General features: G+C 54.9%; 1 protein-coding gene across 1 annotated transcript; it reads left to right on the forward strand.

Moving 5' to 3' along the window:
• Positions 1-236: 236 nt before the first annotated feature.
• SECISBP2 (SECIS binding protein 2) lies at positions 237-23,210 on the forward strand. Its single transcript, XM_055128687.1, has 15 exons — positions 237-379; positions 990-1,135; positions 4,135-4,384; positions 4,751-4,859; positions 6,651-6,880; positions 12,465-12,587; positions 13,755-13,844; positions 14,904-15,036; positions 16,936-17,102; positions 17,477-17,621; positions 19,060-19,195; positions 19,462-19,682; positions 21,619-21,773; positions 22,333-22,483; positions 22,674-23,210. Exons 1-15 carry the CDS (start codon positions 344-346, stop codon positions 22,775-22,777), a joined length of 2,196 nt encoding a protein of 731 aa, XP_054984662.1. The 5' UTR covers positions 237-343; the 3' UTR covers positions 22,778-23,210.
• The last annotated feature ends 57 nt before the right edge of the window (positions 23,211-23,267 follow it).

Consider the following 23,267-nt stretch of genomic DNA (forward strand, 5'->3'; position numbering starts at 1 on the left):
GGCCGCGGGGCCGGCTTCCAGGTCCCCGAGGCTGCTGCAAGCAGCGAGTCCTCGCGGCGCCTCGCTCGAGCCTGCTGAAGCCCCAAGTCGGGACAGTCACCGGGCGCCCCGGGGCACGTGCGGCTGCCGCCCGCGGCCGGGCGCGCCCGCCTAGTCGCTTCCGCTCACGCAGCCGAGCCCATTTCCGCCGGAAGTGGGCGGGCCGGGTCGCGTTTTTGTGACGCGCTTCCTGGCGGTCGATCGGAAGGCGGAACAGCGGGGTGGGAAGCCGCCGGGAGTTTGTGGCGTCAGTCGAGGGGCAACCGCCGGGCTCCCCGGCTAGGCCGCGTCCGGGCCGCTCGCCATGGCGTCGGCGGGGCCGCGGGAGCCCGCAGGCGAAGTGAGTAGGGCGACGCGCGCCGGCGGTGTGGACGCGGCGCGGGGCCCTGGGGAGGCCTCGGTGTGGGGAGCCGGCCCCGTGCGGCCGGGCCGCGGTCGGCGGGCGAGGCAGCGCCCGTGGCCCGGGAGTGGAGAGCAGCTGTGGCGCCAGGCGAGCTCTCCGCCCCGGGGGCCTGCCCGAGAAACCGAGTCCGTAGGCGGATAAAGTAGGTGTGCAACTAAAGCATTTCTCGAGAACAAGCCCGCGCGGGGACCCCTGTCCGGGTACATGGCCCCGGGGCGGTGGCAGCTCGTTAGCTCGTCCCGTCGGCAGGTTGCCGTGTTCCAAGGGAAAGCAGGTATCAGTGACGCTCGTCGGCCCTACCTCGACTGTTACCTCCACTTTAGTGTTTTAAGAGGTCACTTTTTCAGTGGGAAAACAGACCTTCCGGGGTAAACAAACAACCCTTCCCTTGACTAGCAAAAAATTTTGAACAACAGCCCTGGGATCACTTTCCAGGTTGCTGGAAGCCCATGACGGAGGTTTTGTGTATGTGTTTGTCGTTGGTGTGTTCACATCAGTCGGCCTCAAAATGTGTATCTCCAAAGCACCCCTTTTTTCCCTCCTGCAGGGCATCAGATTGTCAGCAGATGTCAAACCATTTGTCCCCAAGTTTGCCGGGCTGGGTGTGCCTTGGCAGGAGTCTTCAGAAGCCCCAGCGTTCCCCAGCGGTGCCACTGCCTACTACCCTAGTGTTCAGGGACTGCCAGTGCCGGGGTACGTATCCTAACATCTTGCCTTATCCAGGGGCTTGATTTTTTTTTTTTTTTGGCTTGTGACAGCAAACACATGAGAGTTCCCAGAGCACCTAACTGTACTCCTCCTGGCAGGGTGATTTGGTGCTGTGAGCTCTCAGGACAGCCCTGGCAGAGTTTGGGGGTCCTAGGGGCAAGCAGGTGCTTGAGATGTAACTCTGGGTTTAGGACATAAACGGCACAGGCTCCAATCTTTCAGCCGACTCTGATTTACTGGGGTGCTGGGGATGGAACAAACTTGCAAGGCAAGTGCTCCACCATTGAGTGACCTAATTAGCTGAAGACAAAATGAAATTTCAGGGGTTTAGTTTCATACTGCTTTATGTGTCTGTGTGTTGAACCTACTGCCGCGGAGTGAGAGGTTACCCAAGAAGTCTCAAATCCACTTGTCTGCTGACTTGCAGAGGCTTTGTAACCTGCAGGGGCTACCAAGCCTGAGAGCTTCCTAGGATATCAGTGCGATGAACAGCCCTGAACGTGAGTTCGGGCAGTTTTTACACATTCTTGTCACATTCTGCTTGGGTACACCGATCAGCTTTCTCATTAGCTAAAGCTACCATGCCTGTTTTTAGTACAGAGGCCAGACGTTTGTGGTTAGCTTTGAGTGGTTAAAAAAATTTTCAACTGGGCAGCTGAAAAGAGTAGTGTGTGATAGCTGTTTTGTCTGGGACAGGTTGTTCTTGGTACTTCCTGTCCCTACGTCCTTGGAGTGCCTCCTCCTGTTTCCCAGCCATCCTTCAGCAGCCACCTGCTTTCTCTGCTAACTCGGTCACCTGAAAAGACCTCAGCGTATTTCTCCCACCCACTGCCACTCTCTTCTCTCTCATAACTGCCATAGTTTTCAGAGAGGCTAGGAGTTTTGTTTCTGGCTGGTGTGTTTGGATTAGTGACTCATATATTTCATATATGAATTTAATTGTCTTTTGCGTCCTGACTTGTTTTAGCTAGAAAATACTATATTTTACAAATACTGCGTATAGACCACATGCATCCGTTGGGAGATTAAATAGAAGAAAGGGGTGGAGAGGAGAAATGGGGCAAAGGACAGTTGGTTAAACATACTTCAGTTAAGTGATTAACATTTCAATTTTCACTTAGGGATGGTGATAAAACTCAGTAGTAAAGCGCAAGCCTTGCATGCGAGAGATCTGAATTTCAGACCCAAAGCATGCACCTAATAAATTTTTGCTCCAGAAAGGAGGGGAGCCCAGAAGTTATTGCTGACTTTATAAGTGGATGGTTCTTTGGCAATTGATGGCTTTTGCATTTGGTCACTTCATTTTATAATATCCTATGGAGTTGAAGTCTGCATATCTTAGTTATACATTCTTTAAGATTTGAATAAAAATAAAGCTTATGTTGCCCTTTAAGTGTTTTTTTTTAATTTGGAATTTATTCTCAAGGTATTGATGATATTGTATTTTAATGTTAGCTGAATTTAGGAAAATAAGTGTTAAACCTCTCACTTATTTGAATGAATTACTTGCAAATTCATTGGTTGGGAGGGATGCATTATCCCTATGCTTATGTTTGTATGTATCCGTGACTTTATTTTGCCATGAGATAGGTCAAGTTTGTTTGCTGTTGTCATCGCCCAACACTTTTTGGCCTCGTGGCCAACAAGGCCAGTGGTTCAGTGCACAGGCCTCATCGTGTTCGGGCCCTGCAGTGCCTGTCAGTGCTCTGGTGACTGTGTGGTATTCAGAGAACCGAAGTCGGGCCCATCCATGGCATGTGCCTTACCCCTGTACTTTCTCTCTTGCCAAGACGGCAGGCATTGTTCACCTGAAGCATGGTTCTGAAGCATGAAACCAAGAGTAATCCTAAGCCCTTATTATCTGTGTTTTGACTTTGTGTGTTTTGTGTGTGTGCGCGCATTCAGAGCTTACACCCAACAGTGCTTGGGGTTGATGTGCAGTGCGATGGGTTAAACCGGGGTTAGCTGCTTGCAAGGCGAGTGCCTTAACTTCTGTACTGTCTCTTGGGACCCTGCTTTGCCTTTTTAAAGGATATTTATAGAGGTCAAGAGCTGGTTTGGGAGATAAGGCTCGTTTCTTTCATGCTTGAGGTGGGAAGTTCTGTTGCTTTCCCACACAAGAACTGGAGTGTCTGTCCAGAGTTCGTCCACATAGTAGCATTAGAAGCAGAGTTTGCGTTCAGTTTGGGTGTGCTAATTCTCTACCTGCAAGTAGTTAATTTTTTCCAAGCTGTTCCTCAAAGCTGCCTTTGCCATGGGCCAGTTTGCGGAATGTTTTCAGGATCTTGTAATGGCCTGGAAATTTTGCAACACTGAGACAGAGGTTTAAGCCAGTTGAGAAAGAGCTCGCATCCTTCACAGAGTGTGGCGGAGCTCTGCAGGGCCCAGGTGGATTTGGCGGGCGGAGGGGCTGGGTCACTGCGAGCAGCTTTTCCCAGTACTCGGGCGCCTGAGAGTGAAACCCTGTTCGTAGCCACACGCCTCAGCACAGATCTCCTGGGCTAGAGATGCTGGGGCAGCCTGTTTCTTTGGAGCTCAAGAAAGAAATGCTCAGGGTCTTTGTTTCATTTTCTGGTTTTGCATTTTTTATTTTGTCTTTTGGACCCCCCGGCCCCCGGTGATAATTTGGAGCTGCTTCTGTTCTGTGTTGAGGGGTGCCCCTGTGACCTGGGGGACTGTGGTGCTGGGAATTGATTCAGGCCGCCTTGCATGCAAAGCAGGGACTGACTCCCAGTGTGGTACTCGGGGCCATGAGGTGGTCCTTGAGCTCCTTGCATGCCTGCATGCGAAGGCTGCTGGACTCTCCAGCCCTTGTTGGCTTTTAATTCAAGATATTTGGGTACTAGCATGAGTGACCTTAAAAATAATTAAAAGGCTCAACGTAAATTGTTATGGTATGTCAGCTGGTTACAGTATATTACAGTATGTTAAGGTTCTGACTTGAGTTGTGAGCTCTGCAGCTAAAATTGACCCATTTTATCTAGACAGAAAGTTTATGCTGAAGAGGCGACGTTTGGCGCTTCACCTTTGCCTCCTCAGTATTTGTCTTCTGAGATTGCGCTTCCGCCCTATGCCTGCTCTTCCTACACCCTGGAGGCTGCGCAGAATGTCTGCCCAGCGCCCCGCTCGCAGTACGACTATGGCCAGCCAAGTTGTTACCGCGGCTTCCCAACGGGGAAGCCACGCCATGACCACCGGTGTCCTCTCCCACAGGACTCCCGAGCCTTGTTGAAGGTCAGTCACTCCTGTGGTTTTGTTGCTTCCTGTTGAAAATGTAAAGAACCAGGGTAGGTGATCTAGTACAGAAGATAGGGCACTTGCCTCGAATGTGGCCAGCTGAGCTTTGATTCCTGGCACCACAGGTGGTCTTCAGAGCACTGCCAGGAGTAAGCCCTGGGCACAGTCGGTTGTGGAACAGAAAATAAAACAGACAAACCAAGGAAATTGGAAGAACCAGTCTATTTTTGCACACAGTTAAGCCTGTCTTATCTTTTTTGGTAGGAGTTAAGTGTTGATTTGATTTTGACCTTGAACATGAATTCACTATTTAAAACCTTCTTCTAGTTTTCTGAATTTGTTGCTTTTAAATCTGTCCTACAGAAAAAAGTGTATGATGAACAAAAGCTTGACAGTAAGAAGGCTGATGGGACTGTATCAGCGAAAGGTCCCCACACAGTGTCCATGCGTGCTGAGCATAGCCCGACACCGGGTAAGAACGAAGGCCGGGGGTGCTGCCTGCCCTTCTGCCTCTTGCTGTTGCTGGTGCAGCTTTCCCTGCGGGCTGTTTTCCTGGAGAAGGACTGAGACGCTCAGATTTGCTGAGGGGTCTCGAGGCCTTTCCTCCGGGCGGGAGCGGTGCTGCGTGGGCCCTTAGCTCGGCGTGCTGTGTGTTACGCAAGAACTTGTCCAAGGGTATCCCGTCACCTCAAAACATGGCCTGTAAAGCAAATCTCGGCCATGTCCCTGTTTGGTGGGACTCTGTTCCTTCTTTTTTATTTTTATTATTATTTTTTTGGAGGGGGGATGTGGGTCTACACCCAGCAGTGCTCAGGGGTTACTTCTGGCTCTGCACTCAGAAGTCACTCCTTCACTCCTGGCCCAGGGGACCATATGGGAAGCAGGGGATTGAACCGGGGTCAGCCACATGCAAGGCAAATGCCCTTACCCCTGTGCTATCACTCCGGCCCCTTTGTTCCTTCTTGAAATCTTGTCTGTGGGGTTTTGTTAGGACACATTCAGGTAGGTAAGAAGTTGGATAGTAGCATGACTCACACCTTAAATACTGCCCTGGGCCAGTGTCATTCCTTCAGGACCTTGTTTTTTTAATTCATGCCCAAAGTCACAGCTGTCCTGAACTTCTAGTTGTGAAGCAGTTAATGATTTTCCCCCTGGTGTCTTATTTGCTGTAAATTACAAACTCGTGCAGTTGTTCACCGACATTGCCTGTTTATATAGTGACTTAAACCTTTGTAGGAGCTGACTTTCTGGGAAAAGTATATTTTTGTGATCATATTGTTGGGGCCAGAGAGACAGTACATACAGTGGGTAGGTCACTTGCCTTGCACTCAGCTGACCAAGGTTCAATCTCCAGCACCTCATTTGGTATCCAGAGCTCCACCGGGGTGCTGGGGATTGAACCTGGGTTGAAGGTGTGCAACACAAGCAATTTACCCGTTGTACACTCTCGCTCAGAAATAGTTATATGTTTAATTTTTGCTTTCCTGCATTTTATTCCTGCAAGCTCAGCTACGGACAGTTTACTTAGCGTAAACTCAGTGATGTCCCTTCAGATCTCTAAGACAAAGCTAGAGAGAGTACCTAGGGGAGACATCTGCTGCTGCTGGGACCCTGGTTAGAATTCTGCAGACTGCGCCTGGTCCTAGAGTACCACGGGGAGTCATGCCTGAATAGAGCTAAGAATAGCACCACAGGTGTGGCTCCAATTCAGCCCTCCCCCCAACCGCCAACACAAACAGAAATCCCACACACAAATTGTAAAATGACAGAATACATATAAAGAATAGTTAAAAATTGCAGCTAAACAGTAAGATTAAGGGTCTTTATTTCTCAAAAACCTTGAATATGTTTTGCTTTTTTCCACTTGGTGACCCAGGTAGAGCAATTGGCAGACCTGGTCATTTATGTTTTATACCATCACAAGGATAACGATAACGTTTGTGGGAGGGGCAGAGTCTGAACTGTGGGAGTTGTAGCCTTATTTATTTATTTACTTTAGCTTTTTGGGTCACACCTGGAGATGCCCAGAAGTTACTCCTGGTTTTGCACTCAGGAATTACTCCTGGTGGTGCCCAGGGGACCATATGGGATGCTGGGAATCGAACCTGGGTGGGCCACGTGCAAGGCAAATGCCCTACCTGGTGTATTATCGCTCCAGACCCAAGGGAGTTACAGCTTTAACAGTCAGTGAACTCACTCTGCCGTATGACATGCGTGTCATCAAGCTGCTTGCTGACCTCTGCCTATAATTTTTTGACTCTAGATGGTTATCAGAAGCGAACAGACCGGAAATCCAGAATCCCTGAAAGCAGTGGACCCACCTCCAACCCCGAGTTTGAATTTACCAGGTTGGATTTCCCTGAACTGCCGGGCCCAGAGAACAGTGAGCGATCAGAGGCCCCAAGGCAGCCCAAGTGGGGGCCTGCACACCCTGCCTCCTCCGACCTTTCTCTCCTGAGAGAGGCGGGCAAGCCTGCTGCCCTGGCGCCAGAGGTGAGTGGAGGGTCCTGGTGTTCCTTCCAGTAGTGCCTGGTAGTGGGTGCGGGGTCGCCTGCTCTGCTGCCGGAGCTGTTTGGCACCGGTCTGTCTGTTCTGACTGTCCGGTGTGCCCCTCTGTACCTGGGAGCGGGCAGGCAGTGTGCCTCAGGGGCAGGCACCCTCCTCTGGCACTACATCCCCACTAGAGGGGGAAAGATTGAGGTCAAGTGGCGCAGTGTAGATGTGCAGTTCCTAAAGCTTTTTGTGTCTGTCCATCGTTGATGCAGCAAGGTCAGCAGAAGGATCATAATGAGTAAGCGCAGCTTGCTGCTTAGTGATTTCAAATTGTTACCAGTTCAACTTGGGGGTCTGTAAGTCCTAGCTCATCATCTTGACTTGAGACTTCCAGGGAAGACACTGGCTAGTAATCGCCAAAATGGTTCCTGACAGATACTCAGGGATTATATTGGGCACGTTCCAGTGTGACAGGATGGAGCATGGAACTCAGAGTGGCATGGCGTGTGCCCTGCTGCTTCTGGGGCAGGTACCGGGAGGCCTGCAGGGAGAGTCCGTCTCAGCAGGAGCGCACGCTTTCTCCGCCCGGCCGGGTGTGTGGGAGAGCTGGCCGGCGGCGACGAGAGGCTGACTCCGAGCTCCAGAGCGGATGATTGGCGCTGCGTCGGGGCCACCCCTGGGCCTGGAGCACAGGTGCTTGGACACTGAGGTCGAATACTCACACACACCGCCTTGTCTGTTCACACGCGTGAACCACCTGTATTCCTGGTACCTTTAACCTTAAAAAACAATAAGGATAACCCCCTGGTCTGTTTTCATAGAACGTTGAGGGAAATGAGGCATTACTCTGAGTTGGGGACTTTTATATGTGGGTTGTTTTTATTTTATTTTTAACACACACACACACACATATATATATATATATATATATATATAAAAAATTTCTGGTTTCAGTTGTGATGAAAGCACAAAATGGATGCACGTCTGGAGTAGAGGAACTTGAGAATTATTGTGAAGTTCATTCCTGCTTGAATTTGTCGATTTTCTTTGTTCTTCTCATTGTCTTTTGATTTGTGGTGTGAATGTTCAGTCCACGTCACCCTGGTATCCGTGGCTGCTTTGCATCCCTTACACGTGGCCACGTTAGTAAAGGGCTTCTGTTTTTTGTCGCCATGGACGTGGTGACTGTTCTCCGCTTTGTGTGTGCAGTGGGTGCTGTGAAGCTCCTTACAGGTGCCATCTTTGCTCCCCGGGAGGCTGTGGAGTCTGGGTTAGTTTAATCGCATGGACGCCCCTTGCTGGGGCCGGTGGAAACCACGTGCATGTGCTTTCCAGAAAGGTGCCAGCAGAACCAGGGGCAGGAGTGGTTGCTGTTTTCCCCCAGGGAATGAGGTTTGGCAGAAGTAAGTGGTGGAGGCTTTCGTGTTTCGGGGATTGTGTGTTTGGTAAGTGGGCAGGCGAAGCTGTCTTTGAAGGCTGAATGATTGTCATTTCACTTGGAAATAGTAAGAAAACAATGGGTTTGCTTTGTAGGGTGAAGCAGTGGTGGAAAATAAAAGGCCCAGCCGAATGGGTAGCTGACAGTGCTCCAGTCCCCTTCCGTACGGGGAGAGAGGCTGCCGCAGTGCTGCTCGAGGGCTCGGTCGCTGCTGCCCAGCTCCTCCTCGCCCAGGGACACTGTCTGGCGCTGTGGATGAACTTACCTCCCTGTTGGTTTCAGAGTGGGAAATGAGTAAACGATTCTCCACTTCCCTGCACAAGAATGTCAGGCAGAAAGAGAGCAAAGGTTTCTAAGCCAGGTGTTCGCCTGTGAGCTGGGGCATTTTCTGGGCTCCGGAGTGATTGCAGGGCCAGGAAGTGGTTCAGGGCCTGGACACTGCTGGACTGTCCCCTGGCAGCCCTCGCCCTCCCCCGTAGAAGGACAGCATCCTGAACAGCCTGTCCGTGTCAGTGCTCCTCACGGGGTTTGGTCTTGGGATCCCTTAGAAAACCCCAAAAAACTTCTGTTTACTTGGATTGTTACTGGTGTTTCTGTATTGTTCAAGGTTAAAATCACTTCATTTTCCAGAATGTTCGCTTGTTTAAAAGTCATCAGAAATCCTTGATGTGGGAGAGCCCTTGTAAAAAATCACCTGTGACGTGAACAGAGGCAGTGAGAACAGCCTCGTAAGGCCCCGCAGTGCTCTCTTGCCGCTCTGCCATGCTCTGGCTGGGTGGGAGTCGAGGTGGTCCTGGTGGTGGTGGTGGTGGTGGTGGCGGTGGTGTTGTCATCATCAAACTGTGCTCAAAGAAGGGCAAGTGCGGGGGCTGGAGCAATAGCACAGCGGGTAGGGCGCTTGCCTTGCACGCGGCCCACCCAGGCTGACCCAGGTTCAATTCCCAGCATCCCATATGGTTCCTGAGTGCAGAGCCAGGAGTAACCCCTGTGCATCGCTGGGTGTGACATTAAAAAAAAAAGTGGAAAAATAAAAAGAGCAAGTGCGAGATGGGGGGAGAGGGGTGTGTCTGTTCTGTTTCCAGTCTTGATTCTGTGGACCCCCGAAGGAGTCTAGGGACCCCGAGACCACTCTGAGAACTGTGGGTCTGCCTGGCCAGGAAGTTGTAGCAGGTCCTCACAGGACACGGCACGTGTGATTGCTCGGATGTTGCTCTGTGCGTAGGAGGGAATGTGTCTGGGAGAGACCTCCTCTAGGGGCTGGTCACAGCCAGGGACCCTCCTGCTGCCCCTCCCGGTTGGTGTCCTGTTCCGGCTGTGCCCTAGGAAGAAGCCCCCAGTTCTGTGACAGCTGGTGATCTCTGATTTCTGACAGTAAAGGTGCACAGCCAGCCTAGCAGGGCCCAGATTCGAACTGTAGCCCGTGAATTCCATGTATTTGGAATGTGAATGTAGTTGTGAACAGTTTTTTTTTTTTCCCTCCAAAATTTGGATTGTGGTATGTCTACACACCTGAGTCCCCGAGTTACAGGAGCAGTTTCTAGGAAGTTGAGTTCACTGTCCATGTTCATGCAATGCTTGTACTGGGAGAAGAATGAATGTGAGCAGAATTTGCCTGTTGCAGGTAAAGTTAGTCGTCTCTGAGAGAGACGTTTTGAATGATGGCCTAACTTTAGGTTATGCTCTGAGTGCCAGGCTTGTCTGTAATTGCCTGTGTGCCAGGCTTGTCTGGAATCTCTGAGGAATTTCTCTCTTACTGTTGAAATTGCTGAGCAGTTTCGGTTGAGCAGTTATCTTGGACACTGTGGATTATGCTGTTTGGCAGACGTTATCTACTGAACCATCACCAGCCCCTAAAAATGCCACTGCCATGATAAACTGAAAGGCAGTTTCTTCACCAGTAGGGCCTGGAAGCGTTAGCATGCCGTCTTTGAGGCTTCCGGGCCTCGGAGCAGAGTAAAGCGCGGTGCCTGTGCTGGTGAAAGGAACGCGCGCGTTTGGATCCTGTTATCTCCTGGGGCCGTGGCAAGCCTTGCAGTGTCTACACAGGTTCTTTTTCTCCTTGGCCCATGCTCATGAATCTGAGCTGCACTGGGCTTGCATCTCGAACAAATAATTGGTCCTCATCAGGAGCAAGGGACAGATATGTATACGAGTGAATGCCTGCAGTTCAGATCCTGCCTTACAGTGTCTGAACTGAGGGGCTGGAGCGACAGCACAGCGGGGAGGGCGTTTGCCTTGCACATGGCCGACCCAGGTTCGATTCCCAGCATCCCATATGGTCCCTTGAGCACTGCTAGGAGTTAATTCCTGAGTGCCTGAGCCAGGAGTAACCCCTGTGCATTGCCGAGTGTGACCTAAAAAGCAAAAAAAAAAAAAAAGTGTCTGAATTGATGTGAATTCTTCACAGAAGAGATGCATCTTGGGTTCCAGCTCTGTCGTTGCACCCCCCCACAGTCTTGAACCTGAATTGCTTTCACCTGCTGGGTAGCGTCAGCACCTTTCCCACGCGCTGTCTCCGGCCGGCCTGTGGCATTGCCCTGGGTCACTGCACTTGAGGATCCAGTTCATTCAGTGACATTTGAGCTGTTCTTTTCAGTGATTCTGAGATTTGTTTCTTGAAGAGCCTTTTTTTCTGGTCTAGATTTTGCTCTTGGCTGACTTCGTGAGTGTCATTACTGTGGCTTGCGTGCTCGGTTAGTGCCCGGGACAGCTCTCAGGGTTACACAAATTCTCCTTTGGCATCATCTCCCACTGCCACAGGCCGTCAGGTACAAAGAGGAGTGGGGTGTCCCACCGTATTGCCTGCAGGCTGTGGGCTGCTGACAGCTTGGCACGGTCAGGTGTGTGGCAAGATATATGGAGCTGACAAGGCCTCTTGGAGGCCCCACCCTGGCTGCACCCATGGGCTCAGCACTAGGGGCCACCCGGTCACTGCTGAAGCAGGTTTTCAGTTCACTAATTTTGTTTCATTTTGTAAAAACTTCTAAAAACATGATTTTGATAAAAAAAGATATATATAAAGGTTTATTATTATTATTATTATTATTAGTTTAGCAGAGTTTCAGAGTTCAGAAAGTAAAGCACTGTCACATGGAACCTGGGGGACTTACCCTGGGCTCCAGGATGACAGTAGCCATGTCATGCTCTCCCCTCAGACACTTGGCTGTGTGGTGCTCTCCTCTCCAACATCATTGTTGGTTATGTCTTCCTCTCCCCTCAAACAGGTTGTCAGCTCTGTCATCTCCCAACATGTCGAACTGTATTGTGCTCTCAGCCATCGTTGTTGGCTGTGTCATGTTCTCCCTTCAGGCACTGTCCCTTTATTGTAACATTTTTTTACAGAAGGACCAGAAGTGAGTCCGTCAGGGATCTAACTCTGAATGGGGTGTCTCTTTTTAGTTCCCACCTCAGTGCTGTGAGCTGCCACCTCGGGCCCCTGAATGCTTCCACAGACACAGCTGGGTTTTGACTTGCCCGTTTCTGAAGACGAAAGTGGGATTACTTGGCATGAACGTTTGAGAATTGCCTTTTCCACCCAGCAGGGCCTGGGTTGGCCCTTCCAGCTCATTTTCTTCTAAGTGCTGCAGAGCTTTTGAGAGGCGTGTGCCCCGGGTAGAGCGGGCCTTGCTGTTCCTGAGCCTCCCAGTGGTGAGAGAGCACCTGCAGGCCTGGGTGTGCTGGGCCAAGGACAGGGACAGGTCAGATGGGCGAGGGGAGCAGAGGGCGTGCCCGGCCAGATGCACATGGGTGCCGGGGAGCAGAGTGTGAACCCTGGCTGAGGAAATCGAGGGTGTGAGGCAGGGCGGCCGCAGGGGGACCGGGCCCCACGGCCTGGTTTCAAGGCTCCCTGCGGATCTGGGATCCGAGTCAGGAGTAGCGAGCTCAGGGCAGGGGAAATCCTGTCATCAACAGGAGACAGACAAATCTGGATCTGCCCCGCAGTCTTTTCAGCCCTTTTGCTTCCCCCCCGCCCCCGCCCCGGTTAGCCGGCTGCTGCCTCTTGGGAAAGTGGGGGACGAGCGCTCGGTTCCCAGTGAAGTCACGGTGTGGGTCCAGCGTGCGGTCGAGCCTGCGATCCCTGACACTACTCAGTGGTCTTTGCAGTGTTCTGAGAACTTCTGAAACCTTTGCTGTTTTCTGTCCTAGTCTAAAGCAGCACCAGGGGGCAGTCCTGAGCCAAATGACGCCTCAAGAAAGAATAAGAAAAAGAAAGAAAAGTTGAAAATGAACCTCGAAGTCCCGACAGCTCAAGAGCCGCCAAGGATCGAGGTGCATTTGTTTCCTCATTACTCACTCTGCCCGTGTTCCTGAACGCCTCCCCTGCCCAGAACAGGTGCAGGGCTCCTACGTGACGCTGCCGCATTTTCTTTCCGGCTCTTCTCTTGGTACCATCACAGTTGCCTTCCATTTCTTCAGTCGCTCATGTCGGCTTCCCATGGGCTCCGAGCAGGCGAGCCCCGACCTGGTTACTTGTTGGTGTGAAGCATAGGAGGGTTTGTGGGACACCCCCGTGCGGCTTCTTAGGAGTGCCCTTCCCCTTCAGTGTCACTTGGCTGGGGTCTCTTTGCTTGTGCAGGGCCCCCTTTAGCGCAGTGAGCGTCACCCAGAAAGGATTTAGTCTGCCATAGACTATCGTTGGGATTGTCAGACACATGCTAGAAATAAACTTGCAAAGTGCCTTTTGTTTCTTAAAACATTTTTTTTTTATTTTGTTTTTGGGCTACACCTGGTGATGCTCAGGGGTTGTGATGCTCAGGGGTTGTTCCTGGCTCTGCACTCAGGAATCACTCCTGGCAGTGCTGGGGGGACCATATGGGATGCTGGCGTCGAACCGGGGTTTGGCCATGTGCAAGACAAGCGCCTTACCTGCTCTCTTCTCACTCTGGCCCTGAAAGCATCATGATTGGGACCAGAGTGTGATTTAAAGTATAGCCCCCATTTCTCTCACGGCTTCTCCAAGACACCTAAAATGACCAAAAAAAATCTTTTTGTTTTTGGGCCACGATCGGCAGTGCTCAGGGGAGGATCATTCCCGACAGGACTCAGGGTGCCAGGGATCAGACCCATTCAGCCGCCTACTATCACTCCAGCCCCCAAAGTGAGACGTTTTAAAATGAATGAACCATTTAGAGGTACTCGCCTGGGTTTGCATCGCTGTCGCTCTAGTGGCAGTGCGGTTGGGCACAGCTCGTGAGCCCACACGGCAGTCAGGGCTCCGTAGGCTGCGCAGGCGCGCCAGCCTCTCTGGGGCATCTCTGTGTGATCTCTGAGAACAGTGATGCTCAAGCCCATCCATTCCAGGCTTGGGGACTGTTTCATGTGACCTTCGAGCCCTGAGGGAAGCCTGCATCCACCGGACATGAGCCGGGTGACGTTTGCACTTGGGCACTTGTCCCTTGTGGCTGATGGAGACCTAACGCGCGTGTGTTTACCTAGGATGCCGAGGAGTTCCCCAACCTGGCAGCCGCATCTGAAAGGAGAGAGAGAGCAGACTCTCCGAAGTTTCCGTCAAGACAGCAGCCGCAGGTGAGTGTTGGGTCGGAACCACATTGTTTTGGGCTAACTTTGCTTGCTCAACTAAATTCATAGGAAATCTGTTTTCAGACCTCTTTGTCAGCTGACACCCATGGCACCTCTTTTTTCGTGGGCTCAGCAGAAACAAAGGGTCCCTCTTGTCCTAGGAGTGGGGTCACGGCCACTCTGACAGAAGTAAGGGGTGTGCAAACAGCCTGTGAAGTTGGAGTTAAATAAAAAGCAGAACTGAGGATATTCCTGTGGGAGTTCATCATATCTCACACATGGAAACAGGAGCCGCCTGACTGGGTCCGGTGTCCGACAGGGGTGCTGGTGCTGTCTGCTCGCTGCCTTCACTCTCACACAGTGCTTCCTTTAGCCCCCGGATTCACTTTGGACACTGTCCACCGCTGTGGAGGTCTCTGTCGGGCCTCTGGCGCACCCGAGCATTTACCCCAGGGCCATTGGTGTCCCGATGGCAGGAAGAGTGAGGCCTCGAGGTGCCGACACAGGAGACCCCAAGCCCGTACAGCTTTCCATACAGTCTAAATCTCAGGTCACAACTGTTTCAGAACTAGCACTTTGTTAAGTGTGTGTCTAACGTGATACCTACATTTAGTGCTCATGTGCCAGATGGATCGTCCGAATCGGACGTGTATGGATCTTTGTTCATGTCCTCACAGACCATGGCAGTTCATTGTCTCTGGACCGGAGAGGAAGTGTGGTCCAGGAGACTCCAGACAGCGCCCCCACAGGCACTGTCGCAGCTCCCCGCAGTCTGTGCTTGCTTTTGTAAGCTACACCTTGTTGGTCGTGAGGGTGATAAGCTCAGTGGTTTCATCTCCGTTCCGTGTTAATGATGAGGAAAAGGAACTAACTGGGGTAGCAGTGTTGGGCGACGACTGGGAGTGAGTGTGGGGGTTGTGGGAAAGCTGCTTCCAGGACGGTCGTGTCTTTCCACCAGTACCGTCTGTCTCCTGTTCCATACGGCTGCATAATTAAATGAAAGGCTCTTGGTCAGTTTGTCAAACATGGTACCACGAGTAAACTTCTGGGTTTTTGACTTTGCAGAATAGTTTTAGAAGCAGTACAAAGAAGAGCCAAGTGCCGGTGCAGCTGGACCTGGGGGGGCTGCTGACGGCCCTGGAGAAGAAGCAGCGCTCCCAGAGTGCGAAGCAGTCCTCCAGACCCGTGGTGTTCTCGGGTAAGCGCCTTCGGGAGCGTTCTTCACACCATCTGGCGACTGTTTCTCAGAATCAGGATTTATCCTTCGTTTTGGGTCACACTCAGCGATGCGCAGGGGTTCCTCCTGGCTCTGCTCTCAGGAATTACTCCTGGCGCTGCTCAGGGGACCATATGGGAGGCTGGGAATCAAACCCGGGTCGGTCACATGTAAGGCTAACACCCTACCCGCTGTGCTATTGCTCCAGACCCAGGATTTATTCTGATGTAAAGAGAGTACTGTCGAGACCAGAGTGATAGCACAGTGGGTGGGGCACTTGCCTTGCACATGGCTGACTCAGGTTTGATCCCCAGCACCCCATAGGGTCCTCCGAGCACAGTGCAGTACAGGAGTAACCCCTGCACATCACCAGGTGTGGCCCCAAAACAAAAAGAAAACAGTATTACACAGGAATAGACAAAGACTAGTGGAATGGAATTGAGAGTCTAAAAACAGATCCTTACATGAGCTTTTGACAAGGTGCAGAGTTCATTTAAAGAACAAGCTGGGCTGGAGAGAGCACGGGGACTAAGGTAGTTGTCTTGCCTGCAGCCACCCCCATTTAAGCCCCTGGCACGACATGGTCTCCTGGGCCGTAATCCCCGGGCGCAGCTGTGTGTGACTCAGACCATTCCCCACACAGAAATACAGTCAGTCTCTTCAGAAATGGTCCTGGGACAGCGGGATTAGCATGTGCTACAGACGGAACTAGGGCCCTTCCTCTCAGCTTTCACTGTGGATAAAAATTAACTCGAAATGATCCACAACCCAAATAGAAGCTGAAACCATAGAAAACAGCAAGGGTAAATTACTTTGGTTCAGACAGTGAGTCTTGTAGATATGACACTAAAAGCACAGGCAACGAAAGAAAAGGGTCAATTGGACTTCATCAAAATTAAAAGCTTGTGTACTTTTTGGTAAGTTAGACTTCATCAAAATTAAAAGCTTTAAATTAAAAGCTTGGGCATTACCGAGGAAATAGAAGACAGGCTCCGCTCCAAGTTCCACTCGCAGCTAGACACGAGCGTCTGGGGACGGCCTGTGCTGGTGGTGTCCCGGAGCTGCTGGGGGGTCAGGGAAGGCTGTTTCTTACGAGCATGGGGGGGGGGGTTCACTTGGGTTGCTTTTGTCAGTGTTTGCTTAAAGGGGGGGAACTGTGAAGACCTTGCCACCAGCTCTGGCAAATCAGCAGTTCGCCCATCTTCCTGCATCTCTCGCCTTCCTTAAAGACACTCCAAAACCTTTTTAATCGGAGCCACATGGCAGTGGGAACGTGACGCAGTGCTCAAGGCCACACTCTGCGCTGCCCTGCGCCAATCCCCTGATTTTCTCTTGCTTTGTCTTTGTCAGAATGGTGGGAGAACAGCTCAGAGAGCCCCTTCTGCACGCCCTGGGACGTTCCCACCAGAACCGGGACCCTGGGCTGGGCAGTGTTAAAACAGGGAGGGCGCCGGCCTGGCACAGCTGACCAAGTGCGATCCCAGCAGCCCATATGGTCCCCAAACACTGCCAGGGGTGATTCCGGACTTCTGAGGCAGGAGTAAGCCCTGAGCACCGCCAGGTGTGTCCTTCGCCCCCTGAAAAGGAGAAAAGATGGGACGGGGGCACGAGGGTTCGATGATGGCATTAGAAAGCGCTTGTTTTGTCTTTGTCAGAATGGTGGGAGAACGGCTCAGAGCCTTACCGCAGGCCCCGGGACGTTCCCACCAGAAATGGGAACGTTTCTGCCCAGACCCATTGACAGTTTCCCGGGGCCCCGACAGACACCAACGTCTCAGAGAAGCGCTGCCGTGGGAAGAACCAGCTGGTGCAGATGGGTCTGACCTGGGGTGGTTTCGGTGGGGGCGCGGCCTGTGTCCCCACGCGCTCGCTGTGTTCCAGTCGGGGCTGTGCCAGTCCTCTCCAAAGAGGCCACGTCCGGCAAGAAGGCCCATCGCGTCGGCCAGCAGAAAACCCCGCACAACCCCCTCGACTCCAGCGCCCCCCTGGTGAAGAAGGGGAAGCAGAGGGAGGTCCCCAAGGCCAAGAAGCCGACCTCACTGAAGAAGGTACGCGGGGCCTGCACCCTGGGCACCGGGAGGCGAGGCAGACAGGGGTGCCGGGCTCGCCTTTCGTACCCCCTGCCCAGCTCATTTGCTGAGCCGGGTGGCAGTGCTCACGGCTTCCATGATGTTGGGTAACGGCCGCACACCAGGTCCTGTTTGCCCTCTGCCGCCTTGGGTGGGGGCTGGCTCTCACACAGGTAGCAGGAAGCTGGGGTCTGCCCACAGCCCTGTGCCCCCGTGCTCTCCTCCCGAGAGCCACAGGGTGGGCACACGAGGTGGGCGGAGGAGCCAGCAGGTGCGAGGAGGTCAGTTTGGCGTAAGTGCTGCTTTCTGAGCCTTAAGTAACTTAACTCTAACGGTTGTGTTCACTCTTGAAGATTATTTTGAAGGAGCGTCAGGAGAGAAAGCAGCAGCGTCTCCAGGAAAATGCCGGGAGCCCCACGTTCCCCAGCAAGGAGGTGCACGAGACGGAGGGTGGGGGTGACGAGCAGCCCCTTGAGCAGGCACAGCCCGACCTCGCAGGTACAGTACTACCAGCAGGCGTGGCAGCCCCCGCCCCAGTGCGCCACCTGCCATCCCAAGCCTCAGGAACGCAGTTCTCGAGACACAAGGAAGGGGGAGGCCCCAGTGGGTCCCTGAGGACACAGGGGGGAGGGCCTGGTGGCTTGAAGTGGCTCCAAGAACCCCACTGCCCGCGGCATGGCAGCCTTCACCAAGCGTGGCGGGCCGGGCCAGGCAGACAGGAGTGGCTGTGCTCGGGACAGTGCACGGGGTGCAGAGTAGTATGTGACCAGGTGGAATCTGGGTGACAGTCTCAGTGCACGTGTGTGTGCGTGTAAGACCTGAGCATTCCCTCTGCTGACGTCCCCTTCCACAGCCTTCCCTTTGTGGGGTGCTCTTGGCTTGTGCTTTCCTTCCAGTTTCCTGCGCTTGCACGGCGCGAGTCTCAGAGCAGCCACTAGAGGGCGGTAGGCTGTTATGGAATCCTGCCTTGGAGATTAACCCCGGCCTGCCGCGTGCAGGCGCAAGCACACCCCCTGCTGAGCTCCCTGCAGCCCTGGAGTCAGGCCTGCTCTGAGACACACTTGCCCAGGCGCCGCCTGTGTGTGTTCCGTGTGTGTGTTCAGCTCTTTTTTTTCTTTCTTTTTTTTTTCTTTTTGGGTCACACCCGGTGATGCACAGGGGTTACTCCTGGCTCTGCACTCAGGAATTACTCCTGGCAGTGCTCAGGGGACCTTATGGGATGCTGGGAATCGAATCCAGGTCGGCCACGTGCAAAGCAAATGCCCTCCCCGCTATGCTATCGCTCCAGCCCTGTGTTCAGCTCTTTTAAAGATTTGATAAGGAAGTGGTCTCACACCCCGAAGTGCAAAAAGCCAGAAGTGAAAAATCCGTTTGTAAAGCTTCCAAATAGAAATTTCTCCAGTTTTCTAAATGAATCTTCCGGCTCTGTTCCCCCTGCTTTACCCGTGGTTTGGAGGGCTGATGAGGTGTCAGCGGCTGAGCAGGTGCTTCGCCTGCAGGAGGCTGGGTTCATCCTGCTAGCACACGGTCCCCAGAGAACCACTAGGAGCGCCCCCAGCAGAGAACTGGGGGTAGCCTCTGAGCATCTGCAGGTGCAGCCCCAAACACAGTAGAAGGTGGTCTTAATGGTGGCGGGTCGGAGACCTCCACAGTAGGAACAGCAAGCAGGCGGGCACCTCCTGGGGGTCAGAAAGCTGCCCTGCCATCTCGGGCACCTCAGTTTCCCCATCCCCAGAACACCAGCCGCAGCTGTGCTCGAGTGTCTGCGTGTGTGTGTCTGTGTGCATGTATGTTTCTGTGTGTGCATGTTTTGTTCCCGTCGGTGTGCGTGTGTGAGTGCATGCGCACGTTCCAAGCCTGGCTGCGTCAGTTCCTTCCGAGGCGTGCAGCTTGGTACTGTGCACAGCAGTGCGGTGTAACTGCGTCTCTGGCCTAGGGGGTGTGGCCGAGCCCGAGGCCTGTGCGCCTGCGGAGGAGAGCAAGTCTGCGGAGATCCTGCCTGAGCCCGAGCCCTCCTGCCCGAGCCCTGACACCAGCTGCCCCCCTAAGATCCACAGCCGGAGATTCAGAGAGTAAGGGGGGCACGTGGCACGGGGGCTGCGCCCTCTGACCCTGATATGCAGGGGCACCTTGGCAGACTCGTGCTGGGCTGCCGTCCCTGTGTGCTGTCGGGGTGTTGGCCTGCTCACGGTGACCGTGTCTGGCTTCCCACCTGGGCTCTGTCGTCTGATGGTGCCAGGTGGGGCAGGGCGCGTGAGGGGCGTGTGGCCCAAACCCCGGGGGTTGCCCTTCAGCCAGCAGGAGTGAGGGCTGCTCATGGTGGCCGTGTGTCTTCCAGCTACTGCAGCCAGATGCTGAGCAAAGAAGTGGACGCCTGCGTGACGGAGCTGCTGAAAGAGCTGGTCCGTTTCCAAGACCGCATGTACCAGAAGGACCCGGTCAAGGCCAAGACCAAGCGCCGCCTCGTCCTGGGGCTGAGGGAGGTGCTGAAGCATCTGAAGCTGAGAAAGCTGAAGTGCATCATCATCTCTCCCAACTGCGAGAAGATACAGTCCAAAGGTAACGCTCGGGGCACCGGCACCCCGGCGAGGAGAGAAGCCTTGCAGGCCCCCGTGCTGGACCTTGTTCGTGCAGAGTTCACTGCTCACTGCCCCTGTGGGCCGAGGCGCTGGCCTGTCTGGGGGCAGCAGTCTCCGCCAGCCCAGGGTCTGTGGTCCCTGCAGTGGCCCTTGGGCCGCGCCGTGTGCTGGCTGGGCTGAGCCTCTGCAGCAGGTTTCTGCCTGAGGCCTTTCTGACGCGGTTCCAGGCCTGCCCTCTGCAGCCGTCCCCTTGATTTGCGTCCCTGTTACTCCCCCGTCCGGCGTGAGCGCGTCCTGCAGGGACCCCAGAGGACTCTGGAAACTAGCCATTTTGGCTCTTCCGTCTTTACTTGCCTTTTCTCTTTCATTCATTCTCTCACCATTTAACTCACTCGCTTATATTCATAGCTTGACGTAGTGTTGACGTTCATAGTCTGATGTGCTGAGTGTCCCCGACCTGCCCCCTCTGTCCTCGGTCGCTGCTCGCCATCTGCATGACCCCTCTTCCCTCTGGGCCTCAGCTGGCTTGGGCCCAGCCCAGTCTTTGGGGCCAGGCTCCCACTCCTGGCACCATCCCTGGGCCTGGGGGCTCTCTACGCCTCCTCGTCCTCTTGGCCCCACTTTCTGGAAGGTTCCTCTGCTACGCCTCGGCCTTGTCTGTCCTCCTGCCAGTGTTTCCCGAGGCAGCTGACTCCGAAGATGCACTCATGGCTCTCATGGTGCCTCGCCCCCCGCCTCTGAGAGTTGTAAAGCCCCGAAGCCCCTCCCCTCTGCTGAGCCTCGTCCCTCCTGGGGTCACTGGTAGCTCCGGTCTTTCGTGGGGATTGCCACAGTGGCATGTGGTTGGCTGCTTGTATTTGGTCGCTCTGAGAAGGGACTAGCAAGCTGGCGTGTGACTGCACCCACAGGTCCTCCGTGCAGCTTGTTGTGGAACATTTCTCTCATAGGGGAGGCCCTGGCACTGCCACCAAAAAAAATTCAGGCTCTGAGTGGCAGTGAAGGATGGTGGTTTGCAGCTGGCGCAAGGTGATGGCTGTTCAGTTTCCGGCCGAGCAGGTACAGGGGCTCACAAAATGAGCATCCGGTGTCCACACACCTGGCCTGACAAGTCTCGGGAGTGGCCATCCCAGCAAGGAAGGACCCTGCTTCCAGCATGCCTGCTGCCTGCTCCAGGAAGACAAGGCGGGGCAGGCCCTGCTCCCGCCCCGGCAGCCACTCCTCAGGTGGCCCCTTCCTTGGGGTGTCTGCACCCACCGACGGCCTTCCTGCAGCTGCAGTCCTGTGGTCTCCTTCCCAGATGCCCATTTGCAACTTGGGCATGGAAGTTAGAGTTTTGCTGTTGTTCTTTGTCTTTTGGGCCATTCAGCGGTGCTCAGGGATCACTCCTGGTGAACCTTGAGGGGCCCAGTGGGTCAGCCATGTTCAGGCAAGCTCTTACCCTGGGCTGCCTCCCCGGCCCGCCAGCCTTGGGAGGAGCTGCAGCGTTCGACGCCTCAGCCTCTTCTCTGGGACTCTGGGACTCCTTCTTCCCAGGAGCATCGGGGCCCTTTTGCTGCCGTTTTTCTGCTGGGCTTCGTTGTCACAGTGAAAGTTCTCAATCTCTTCCCGGTTAATGTTTCCCTTCCTCTGTGACCTTTCGTGCCCTTGGGTCATTTCTTCACGATGCCTCGGGCCAGCTACCCTGAGTGTGACATGGCAGCTTGTGTGACATCTGTGTCCTGCCGCTTCCTCTCCCTGCGGTCCCTGCAGCTGTGTGCTACCGGGCGGTGATCCCGTGTGGCCCCCTCACAGCAGTGGCCTGGCTGGCGGTCGTGCCCCCATGGAGGGCGCCTGTGCAGATGGGCTGTGCAGACAGTCAGTGGCGTTGGTGCTTGGGAAGGCCCGTGCTCCCTCTGACCGTGTCCTTTCCCGGGCAGGTGGGCTGGATGACACGCTGCACACCATCATCGACTGTGCCTGCGAGCAGAACATCCCCTTCGTGTTCGCCCTCAACCGCAAGGAGCTGGGGCGCAGCCTGAACAAGGCCGTGCCCGTCAGCGTGGTGGGCATCTTCAGCTACGACGGCGCGCAGGTCCGTGTCCCCACGGGCCCCGTGCTCGGGGCTGCCCTGCCGCTGTCCCCGCGTCCCCATCCTCAGGACTGCCCCGCCGCTGTCCCCGCGTCCCCACAGGCCCCATGCTTGGTGCTGCCCTCCTGCTGTCCCCATGTCCCCACGGGCCCCATGCTCGGGGCTGTCCTGCAGCTGTCCCCGCGTCCCCATCCTCAGGGCCGCCCCGCCGCTGTCCCCGCGTCCCCGCAGGCCCCATGCTCGGTGCTGCCCTCCTGCTGTCCCCGTGTCCCCCATGCTCGGGGCTGTCCTGTAGCTGTTCCCGTGTCCCCATCCCCAGGGCCGCCTGCCGCTGTCCCCGTGTCCCCATCCTCAGGGCTGCCCCGCCACTGTCCTCGCGTCCCCGCAGGCCCTGTGCTCGGTGCTGCCCTCCCGCTGTCCCCGTGTCCCCCGTGAGCCCTGTGCTCGGTGCTGCCCTCCCGCTGTCCCCGTGTCCCCCGCGGACCCCATGCTTGGGGCGGCCCCACCGCTGTCCCCGTCCCCGCGGGCCTGCTCGGGAGACCCACCGTGCTCTCCCGCGCAGGACCAGTTCCGCAGGATGGTGGAGCTGACGATGGCGGCTCGGCAGGCGTACCAGGCCCTGCTGGACAGCGTGCACCAGGAGCCGCCCGGGCCCCCGGCCCCGCCCAGCCCGCCCAGCCCGGCCCCCGCGGGCAGCGCAGAGCCCCGCTACAGTGAGTGCTGCGGGCGGGCCGGCCGGGCAGGGCGGGCGGCGCTGGCTGCAGAGCCCACGGGGCCCTCGCCCTCAGAGGTCTCCCACTCGGGCTGGGCCCCGAGGACGCCCCAGTGGACGGTGCCCCAGGGAGCAGGGGGTTGCTGCCCTGGCCGGCACCGCGTGCTGAGCCGAGCCATTCTCTCGCCCAGTGGAGATCTGGAGAAAGCATCTGGAAGCCTACAGCCAGTGCCCAGGGGGGCTGGAAGACCCGCTGGAGGCCCCCGCCTCCCCGATGATGAAGCTGAGCTTATGAGACTCCTCTCCCTGTGTCTGTGTCCGGGGTAAGGGGTGGCCGGGGGCCTGTCCTCTGCTCGCTGTCCACGCAGACCTGCTGGCCGCTTGTGGGCGTCCAGGGCGCCGGCTGCTGTGGGGACCGATGCGGAGCGCTGAGGGCCTAGAGCGCCGGGAAGGGGTGTCGGGAGCCGCCGGCTGTCAGGGAAACTTCCTCTCTGTTGCCAGATAGCTGAGCCCGTCCGTTGCAGGAGGCGGCAGCAGGCGAGGGTGGGGTGGGCGAGACAGGCGACGGGCCCCGTCCTGGGAGCCCCTCACTGTGTGGCCTCAGCTGGAAGATGTCGGGACTCGGGACTCGTGACAGGAACCGCACAAGGAACATGGTTCTGGACGTGAACTCTTGGCGGTCTTTTCTTTTTCCAAGAAACGATGACTGTTGACATTTCTAAAGTTCATTTGTGGTCATTTTTTTAAAGTCTCACCCCCTTTCAGTAAGTGAGCTTGCTCTGAAA

This window comes from Sorex araneus, chromosome 2, assembly GCF_027595985.1.
Source record: "Sorex araneus isolate mSorAra2 chromosome 2, mSorAra2.pri, whole genome shotgun sequence".
Lineage (NCBI taxonomy): Eukaryota > Metazoa > Chordata > Mammalia > Eulipotyphla > Soricidae > Sorex > Sorex araneus.